General features: G+C 38.5%; 1 protein-coding gene across 1 annotated transcript; it reads left to right on the top strand.

Moving 5' to 3' along the window:
* The first annotated feature begins 1,273 nt into the window (after nt 1-1,273).
* LOC115727354 (putative caffeoyl-CoA O-methyltransferase At1g67980) lies at nt 1,274-3,097 on the top strand. The gene is made up of 5 exons (XM_030657569.2): nt 1,274-1,324; nt 1,569-1,654; nt 2,069-2,213; nt 2,450-2,584; nt 2,713-3,097. Exons 1-5 carry the CDS (start codon nt 1,274-1,276, stop codon nt 3,022-3,024), a joined length of 729 nt encoding a protein of 242 aa, XP_030513429.1. The 3' UTR covers nt 3,025-3,097.
* The last annotated feature ends 7,431 nt before the right edge of the window (nt 3,098-10,528 follow it).

Raw genomic sequence — 10,528 nt, 5'->3', positions numbered from 1 at the left:
ATATGTGCTTCTTCATAAATCTAAACATTTTGTATTCGATATATGCAATATAGATAAGCATTTTTTATTATCACCCGAAATTTAATTTCCTCTAAATTCATATATGGAAGTACGCCCCGATTCTGCCAAATTAATTTTTAAATGAAACAATGAATTCTTGCTATGCAAAAAAAAACCCAAACTACATTCATTATGACACATTTACCCTAAAATTTTCCTCGTGACATAAAAAACCTCAAATTTGTACTTATATGACACGTTTATCATCCGTCAATATTCCCATCAAATGATTTCTCAGTCAAAATAATGGTATTTTTATTTCACTTAAGCCACGAGGGCGCTATGTCAACATAATTTTCTTTTCGAGCTCCACATGGGCAAATTTTTAATGGTCCTCATTGACGAAACTTTTATAGAGGATAAATGTGTTACACATGTACAAGTTTGAGAATTTTGATGTCACGGAAAAAGGTTTATGATAAATGTGTCACAACAGCTTAATTTAGGATTTCTGATGACTTTTGTCCTATTAAATTTATGCCAACTTTTACTGCTATTGTTTATTTCTTCTCATCCTTTTCATGGTTTCTTTAATCGAGTTCCGTTACTCTAATTTTCCGGCTTTGTTAGATAATTCTTTTTTGTCATAATCACAACTCCAAGTGCAGTTACGTTTTGACAATCATAATTTAAAGTCGTCAAAATTTTTATTTGGTTCTAAATAAAACAGATTCACATGGCCATGAACGGAAATGTTTAGCCAATATTGACAACGTCGGCGTATGATGCGGTTAAAATTTGGCCAATTTAGAAACGAACGTTGGGAAATTTTATCCAAGTCACACTACAACGTCGTCCGACGGCCACTCAACTCGACTTGACCGAACGGAAAGGCTTGAGTAATATATTTGCGAAAGTAGAACAACTTAATTGTACAGTTTCTTCTTACAGTAACATGGACCGCCATAACTTATTCGATGAAAGACAGTCACAAAATTAATGATAAATTCGAAGAAGTAACTGATTTTTTCTTTGGCCAAAAATGAAGTAACTGAAATTTTTTTTTTTTTTTGGGGGGAGGGGGGGTGGTGGTCATAAAAGCAGTAACTGATTTGATGAGCATTAAAGGTGGGGGAGGAAGAAGGTGTGATAGATTCAGCTCTCTCTGAATTCAGCAGTTCATTTGCTTCGAGGCAAACCTTGTTTTTCCTCCTCCTTTTTTCAGTTGTGTCGAATTCTGGGTTTGTTTGAGTGCTGCTCCGTTCCACCAACGATGGCTGAAAGTGTCACCAAGACCCTTCTCCATAGCGAAGCTCTCCAGCAGGTGCCCATTTTGCCATTTCCTTGTCTCTCTAATCGTGTTTATTTATGCACACTATACATACATATGTGTATGTATGTATGTATGTATGTATGTATGTATATCGAACTGGCAATTTTCTGTTCGTCATGTTTTCGGTTCGTCTTTTTCTTGTCTGATCAGTTCACGAGGTTTGCATACTGTAACATATGATGACGTGCAACATTCGACTGAACCTTGAACCGTTGTTGTAACGTATATGCGACAGTACATCTTGGACACAAGTGTGTTGCCGAGGGAGCATGGACTCCTCAAACAACTCCGAACAGCCACGCTCGAGAAGTATGGCCACTTGTAAGTATCTCTATTCCTCGAGCAAAATCATTACGCGAGTGTCATATATGTATTAACGTGAATTTGGAATATCGAAAATGATGCGGTTTCATGCAGACCTCACATGGCTCTCATCAGATTTGACAATCCAGATTCAATTTAGTATATGTATGTCTCCGATTCATTGGATAAATCTATCGGTTAATATCACTATGACTGGACGTGGAATCATCCAAGACGATCTCTTTCTACTGTTATGCTAGGTTATGGCAACTTCGCTAATGCTTTAGACGAGATTTGCGTGCAAAATCGGTGAAGATTGTACTATTAGGTTTTAGAATATGTGCATGAAGCATACGTGCGTATTAATCTACTAGACGAGTTAAACGCGCACGATACTATCAGAATGACAATATGTCTTCGGGGCTCATGCAGATGTGAACTGAGCGTCCCCGGAGACGAGGGAATGTTCTTATCAATGCTTCTGAAAATGATCAATGCGAAGAGAACGTTGGAGATCGGTGTTTTCACAGGGTACTCTCTCCTAACCACCGCACTCGCATTGCCCGATGACGGCAAGGTATGTGCTATGTTCGCTGCTACTTTGGACACGCTGATTCCGGTTGACGTCGAGACTTCTTTTGTTTCTTGATTTCGTGAGTTACCAAATCTAGCTGAGTTTCTATGCTCATGTTTGAATGAAATGATAGAACCATATTATGTACAACATTAGAATTTAATATACTCTCTCTTGTTTGTGTTGGGACAACTTTGTTTCTTCATTTATAAGGAAAGATATTGCCTCTCTTCCTGAAGGTAACAGCCATAGACTTGGATCGAGAAGCGTATGAAGTCGGATTGCCATTCATCGAAAAAGCAGGAGTGGCTGACAAGATCAACTTCATCCAATCAGACGCCCTCTCAGTTCTAGACCAGATGCTCGGTCAAAAGGTACTTAATTTTACACGAAACCAACACCCAAATTCATCGATTTTCATTGTTTTTCCCCGCCCGGAAAACAGCCGGCGCCGGAAAATCTCCAAACCAATTCGCAGGTGTGCGAGCAAGGCCGAGCAGAGGAGTTCGACTTTGTGTTCGTGGACGCCGACAAGGCGGACTACCGCGGCTACCACGAGCGCGTGATGAGGCTCCTGAGGATCGGGGGTGTGGTCGCGTACGACAACACGCTGTGGTATGGCTCCGTGGCCAAGGGCCACGAGGAGCTGCCCGAGTTCCTCAGGAGCCGAGCGATGGAGGACGTCTCCAGCTACTTCTACAATGGCCACGCCGCGATCGTGGATTTCAACGAGTTCTTAGCCTCCGACCCGCGAGTCGACATCTCTCAAGTCCCCATCGGGGACGGAGTCACCTTGTGTAGACGCCTGCAGTAGCGGAATTTAATGCGGCGGAAGGGAAGCTTCGGTTGCCCGTTCTAGATCCGGGACTTGTTCGAGCTACCATCGACGCCATGCACTGATCTGTTACAGAGCGGATGCATTGAACTATAAAACAGTAGGCTTCGTAATGAAGCTCGACTTTTCATTAACATATATTGTTTGCTTACTAGTGCCATGTTTTTCTCTATTTTTAACTGGAGAACATACGAAAAAGGACAAAAAAAAGTATAAAATCTATTGCAATGATACAAATTCAATCCTAAATATTTCAATTGGATCAATTTAATTCTAAACATTTTTTCATTAGTACCAATTCAATCTATCTGACCAATTTAGGTCGGAATTTGCTGATGGATGTGGATGTTGGCCGGCCTATGTTGCACGGCTTGTATTGGCGTGGACATTCATTATAGTTTTTAAATATTTTTTTTTTGGCCTTTTCTTCCATGGCCGGCGAGGACATGCCTTGCTTGAGCGTCAACCGTGCCACATAAGCCACCCGGAGTTTAACGTAAGTAATTTCCTATCTAAATTGACTGGATGAACTCAATTAGTATCAATGCGAAAAAGTTTAGAACTAAATTGGCACCAATGCAATTGGTTTTGCACTTCTTTGACACTTTTCATAAGAAAATAAGACCTATAACTGATGGGTGTAGAAAGTTAACTAACAAAAGGCACATCATGAGAAAGTAAACCCTAAACCCACGCTAGTGAATGGCTGACTATCGGAGGATACTCCGGAAGGGCATGGAACAGTGATGGCTCGAATCTAAATCTTAAACGAAAGAAGTCGAACGCGCTTATCATGTGAGCGATCAGGTTTTCTTCTTGTTATCCAAGGCTTTTTCAACGGAGCAATTTCAATTTGCACTGGGAATTTCCATTGCCACGCAGCTTTTACACAGGGCCTACAAGAAAAGGAATGGCGGGACTAGGTGGGGGGGTCATTTCCAATTTTCCACAGCCAATCTATCTGCCGGTTCGTCCTCTATTCTCACCCTCTCGTCGCAATTGCGTCCAAATTCGGACGGCGATCCACTAAATCGCGAGGCCAATCATCACGACATTGGAGTCATCGGACGATAAGATTTGGAGATTTCCCATCACCTCAGCACGCTGCTACCCGAAAACGCTTAAAGGTGAAAACCCCATCATAATCACTTCTTTATCTGGACAGCTTTCGACACCGACTTTAATAATGAGAGATGGAGATTTCTCTAGCATTAGCTTTTGGACAGAGCCAAATTGGAATCTTTCTGATGCGGGTTGACTCAGAATCACACATGCTCAAATCGCTCCACAGAAGCAAAGTCCTACTTGTAATCCAAGTCAATGGGAATTAAGGAGCACAAAAGGGTTGTCAAAATGGTGGTGTTGGAGGTGACCACAAGTAGTTCAACAATTGTAATCAAGGAGCAGTTATTTAGTCTCTTGTTCATCATTCTTGAGTTCCGTGGACATGGTTCTCCCAAGCGCCCTAGTAGATTACACTCCGTGTCATTCATGCCCATCGAATTTGAGACCATTTAAGAAAGGAAAAAAAAAAGAGTCGCTCGAAAGCAAGTGGGTGATTTTTCTGGTGATTTCACGTTGATTTAATTGCAAGATCCTATAAATTTCCGCAATTTTTTCATAGCAACTGTTGTCAAAATCGATGGTAGATTAATGAGCCCTCAATGAAGAAATCTAGTAACCAGTATGGTGTTCCGCCAATAGGCGTTATGGTATAGCAACATGGGCTCGATGGCAGATTTCATGACTCGGTCTAGAGAAAGAGATTAGGGATAAAGTTAGGCGTTGGAGATTCAAGTAGGGGTAACTTGAGACAGAAAGATAACTAAATTTAGGAGAACAAAGCTAACACCGATTTCACACGTGAGGAGAATATTGTTGAAATACATGTGTGAGTTGTGTTAGAAAAAAAATCTCATATCGAGAATTGATGTAACGTGGAGGTATCGGACTTCCGTTGTGCACTCTTTATCGGATTATATGATTAGTCATTCCACTTACTACTTACAAATTCGGTAAGAGCCCACTAAGCCAATTATCGGGACTCAAAAAGGCGTGGGCTACTACTATCTTTTGGCACTTCCGATGGCCGCCCAAGATTTCCTTCGACATCTTGTGATTTGATTTTCAAATGGCTTTGCTGTCGTTGTTGTTAGTGGCAGAATGTCAAAAACACGACTACAAAAAAAGTCGTGTCGCATTAGCGACTAAATAGGTCGATAATATGTAAAGGAGACGGCCACTTCCATGCGATCCATTATTTCATTCGTCGGGGAATCAATCTTTGCTCTAAAAAAAACAGAAAAAAAAAGGGGTTTGACACGAGGAATGTCACCAACCTAATCTCAAGATTCATGTGGATCGTGCTGACAAATCCTACTAGATATATTAAAGTGGACTATAACTATATTGATGTTGCACGAATCACTTGTCCGTTTCCAATAATTGAATTCATATGTAGTTTAAGCTCCATTGCCACACGAAGCTTGTGTTGCGGACTCGCGGCTTAGTCAGAATCGGGATGTACGTGAACTAATTAATAATTGTCTAATTATGAAAAGTTGTACTAAACTCGTGTTGGCGGACTGGCTGCTTAGTCGGACTCGGGATGTACGCGAACTAAATGAGTAATTGCGTCATTAGTAGAAATTTCAACAACAAACGAAAGAAACTCCATAGGAGTTCGTGCGTCCATTACTTTGTCAACGATCTTGGCTATAAATGCACTTACTTATACAGTAGTTATGAAATAGATCTCGAGAATGCGCAACGCTTTCGTGCTCTTTTTTGGTACATTAATAAGGGGTAAACGATACAAAAACCCTTTGAATTTTTTTGGGTTGTACACTTTTTCTCAAAACTTTCAGCTGGTATACAACTTTTAAGAGTCATTCTATAAAAATAGCCACATTTATAAAACTTTTTATCTGGATGAGAATAATAATAATAATAAAGAGAATTCGAAGTTACGAATATATAATGAAGGCCAATGGTTACTATGATTTAAAAAGCCTCTTGCGACTCTTCTTTTCAACCGGTAAATGACGGAATCCTCTGTTGTGATATTACAAAGTACAATTAATATAAAAATTCCATAAAAAAATAAAATGTTGCTATATTTTTTTTTTATACGTGTTCAAAAGATGGGGAAAAAATAATATTTTTCACATACCTCCCCAGTTTCTTAGCTTTCTTGGAAATGATATAAATAAAAAATTTCTTTGTTGACAGGAGAAAAAAACATCCTCTAATGAATTATATGAATATTGATATAAACTTTCATTTTTTTACATGGCATTTAAAGGGTAAAATCATATTTTTCATCTTATTTTTCAAGGAAATCTCTCTTTTACCCTTAATTGCTGTAAAAATAAAATAAAATAAAATACAGATGATGCGAGAAATACTAACTAAATTACTAGTAATAGAAAAATAATGAATACAAGCTATAATAGTAAAGATAAATATCAGTAATTCGATAAAATATCGCTAGCATAATAGAGCCAAATAAGATGTATTTAACAAAAGAGCTAAACACAGATTAGGTAAAACGGGAAAAGGTCTTAATAACAATAAAGTTCAAATGACAAAAATTGGAAACTCCTTGTATATCATTTAAAGTGTTAATCAATGTCAAACAGACCGATAAAGAAAAATACTTAAAATAATTATAAAAAGAAATGATTAACTAAAATCTAAAGTAATTTTTTTCTAATTATCTATTATTGGTCGATCATTTTACATTATTAAGCTATTTGAAAAAAAAAATACCAAAAAAAATATTTAAAAATTTGTATTTAGTATCTAATTTTTGTCATTTGAATATTTTGTTATCAAGACCTTTTTCCGCTTATCGCTCTCAGAGTGACCACTAGCAATAAGTACGATTTTCAAAGTGATCATATGGCACAGGCCCTATCGAGACCACACCAGCATTAACTATGCACAAGGATTACGAGAGGAAAGGTACAAAAAAAAAATCATAAATCTATTATATTGGTATTAATTTAGTCTTAAACTTTTTAATTAGACCAATTCGGTCTCGAACCTTTTTTTATTGATACCAATTGAGTCTATGTGGTCACTTTTAATCACCGATGAGAACGCCGACCATCCTACGTGACATAGCCGAGGGTGACACGCACATTTTTAATATTATTTTAATATTAGTTTGAATTTTTTAATATTTTTTTTCTTTTTTATTCTCTGGACTTTTTCTTTTGGCTGTTGCCTAGCAGAGGCCGCCGGCTAACCCTTGTTAGCGGCCACGTAGGGCGGCCAGCATCCACATCCGCGATTTCCAGCCAAAATTTGTTGGATGTCGGTTGGTATCAATGCAAAAATGTTTAAGACTGAATTGATCTAATTAAAATATTTAAGAATAAATTAGAATAAATTAGTATCAATGCCTTAGGTTTGAGAATTTTTTGGTACTTTTCCCAAATTCTGTGAACGTCGGCTCGCACAAGCACCGCATCAGCCCCGGCTGTTCTTGCAGATCCCATCAATGCCGACCTTCTCGATGCCGGTCATCGCTCTTATTATGTTATTCCTATGGTTGTTGGTTGACATGCAAGAAGTTTTCATCCTAAATTTCATCTTGGTCATAAAGTTACTTTCTCCTAACACTTCCCCTTACCAACGCAACATATTCTATATTCTCAGCCGCAAGGGCGCCTTCGACGCAAGCATCGGGTGCGTGCATCTTGGGATAAGGTTTATTCCACCGCATATCCTCACCATTCATCCATACCCTAATTTTAGACAAAAAAAAAACATAAAACTTATGCCCTATTTTTTTTTTTCAGCGCTCTGAATAACTTCAAATTCTCATTTACTGGGTCCTACCATGAGCCTTTTTCAAAATGTCGACCTACAGAAGAGAGTTGACTTTACCAAATGATCAGATCCATTTAGCCGACCTTAGAATATTTTTTTTTTTTTTAGGGTTTGTCTCCTTTCCAGTCGATGTGTCAATGGAAATATCAACATCGAGTTTTAGTAAATCGGATGGGAAAAAAGGGGTTTAATTAAGTATTTAATGATGCTTCCCTAGGTTTTATCGAAATTTTTGTCCATGGGGTCGAGCAAGGGACTACAGTCAATACAATTGTGCATGAAATCGAAGACAACTTCGGTTCCTCTTAGCTGTATAAATATCTATAATCCTTCTGTTAGCGGATAATTAGATTGCGGGATATAGTTATAGATGTACCTTAATTTCCATGAAGTGTTCTTGTTCTAATTTTTTTTTTTGGGTCCTGTCAACCATTCCAAACGAAAATGTATAAAGAAAACGAAACTGTGTATTAATATCGATTCATGCATCATATGCATCGACACACATTGAAGAGAGTATAGAAATACTTTCATTAGTCGTATATTGTTTATCCAAAGTTTGAAAACAGGTTGCAAATTTCGGTGAAACATAATTAAGTAGTCTCATCAAATTAATTTCAACAATTACAACCTCGTTATATGAAGCACTGTGGTAGAATGGGGGCCAGAGTAGTTGTTAGGCCAAAAGTTATTCAGTAGCGTCAAAAAAATCTTAACATATTTCCAAATTTTCACAAAATGATTGGAGACAGAAGATTTCTAGAGCAGAAATGTTGCCATATACGCCCTTCGTCCGCAATACACGATAATAGTGACCACTCAAATCAAGGGTATATTAGCATATTTTCTAATTCGTTTATCTTGATTTATTTTCAGAAAAAAAGGTTATTTACTGAATTTCCAGTCAAATTTCTCGAGACATAAAAAGTTAGATAAGGAAAGCAAAAGTAGACTTGTCAAACCGGTGGGTCGGGTCATAAATGGTTTGACCCATTAACTCGTTTATGGCCCATTTATGTGTAGTGCAAAAATGCTTGACCCATACTTCCAATCCACATCTAATCCATACCTGATCCAACCCATTTACTAAAAGATTTTTCTATTTAATCTAATCTAAGAAAGCTCGTTTCTTATAGCTTTTGAAAAAATTGTATTACTAAATCATTGTGCGCAATTTTTATAATTGATTTTCTTTATATTTTTTAATTTCTAAAAAATCTGAGTTTTTCATTTTTATTTCTTTTTAAAAAACATATTTTTTAATATATTTTTTCCTTTTAAGACCGGCGAGGATCGGCACATATCAGGGGTAGCGACTGTTTGCCAACCGACCCTCGCCAGACACTAGGTGAGTGCCGCCCTTGCCGGCCGCAAGCAAAAGCCCTTGCCGGCCGCAAGCGAGAGCCTAGAAGCCCTCACTGGCCAATGAGGGTCGCGGCCCTCACCTGCTCTTGGTGTGTGTCGTTTCAGAGCGATGTGGAATTGGAATTGGGTATTGTTAAAGAGGGCGTCGACAATGGTTGTCCCGACTCTGACCTCGTGGCGGAGATACTCGCCGTAACGCCCATGGACCCTTACAACCCGCTCGATCTGGCTCACAGGATCATCTCTGTGGCCATGGCCTCCTGCGTCTCTAAGGCCGAGGGCGACATGTCCAAGCTAAGCAGAAGCTCAACAACAAATCAGATCCGCGAGTTACGAATGGGAGAAAGTCGTTCACCTTGTCCGGGCTGACGATCACCCAATCTTGGCCACCGGAGATGGGCAGCGGCAAATCAGATCCGCGAGTCACGAAGGGGAGAGAGAGAAGAGAGTCTGAAAGTGGGATCCTCTAGGTCGTCCATGAAGAAGACGACAAGGAGGCTTGGTGGGCTGTTCTTTTTCTTTTGTTTAAAAGGTTGAGTGGGTTTTAAATGGATTGAGAACGTACCCATTTAAGACCCATTTATTTTAGTCTTCTCATTTTAAAACCCATTATAACATGCTCGTGAAATATAAAGTATTTCATTTATGACTCATTTAAGTATATTTGAGTTAATAAATGGGTTTTGGACCCATTCGACAGGTTTAAATAAAAGTAATTCGGACATATAAGAGCTTCTTATGGAATGAGAGAGAAATGGTAAAGCGAAAAAACATACTAACCTTTTTTTGTAAACCATTTTCAAAAATTTTAAATTATATATTTTTCGAAAAATAAATGGATTTTAAATTATCCTCAAAAGATCCACTTTTTAATACATCTTTTGAGGCATGCTCATAGGAAACACGTTCGACCATATGAAATGCACTAGACTTATACTGCCGCAAGCTGATGCCTTCACTTGGAAAGCTCGTCAAGAGATAGCCTTCGGAGCTCGTCAATATATCAAACTGGATCTACCTTCACCGAAAAGCTTACTTCAATGAGTTACGGACTAATTATAATGTATTAATTGATTTATACCGCACCGCACTACACACCACCACATAAATTCTCTAATTTAAGATTTTTCTAATTCGATTAGTCAATTTTTCGATGTGAGATTTTTTTTTTTAACATAATTTACACGCGTAGCTCAACGCACGTGACGTGAATCCTCCCGCCTTATCTAACGAGGGTGGGGCAGTGGAGAAGCCCTAGACGTCGGATGGAAGAGACAAG

The sequence above is a fragment of the Rhodamnia argentea genome, chromosome 6, assembly GCF_020921035.1.
Source record: "Rhodamnia argentea isolate NSW1041297 chromosome 6, ASM2092103v1, whole genome shotgun sequence".
Classification (NCBI taxonomy): Eukaryota; Viridiplantae; Streptophyta; class Magnoliopsida; order Myrtales; family Myrtaceae; genus Rhodamnia; species Rhodamnia argentea.
Note: the sequence above shows the minus strand (reverse complement) of the source record. Positions and strands in the feature narration are given on the sequence as shown.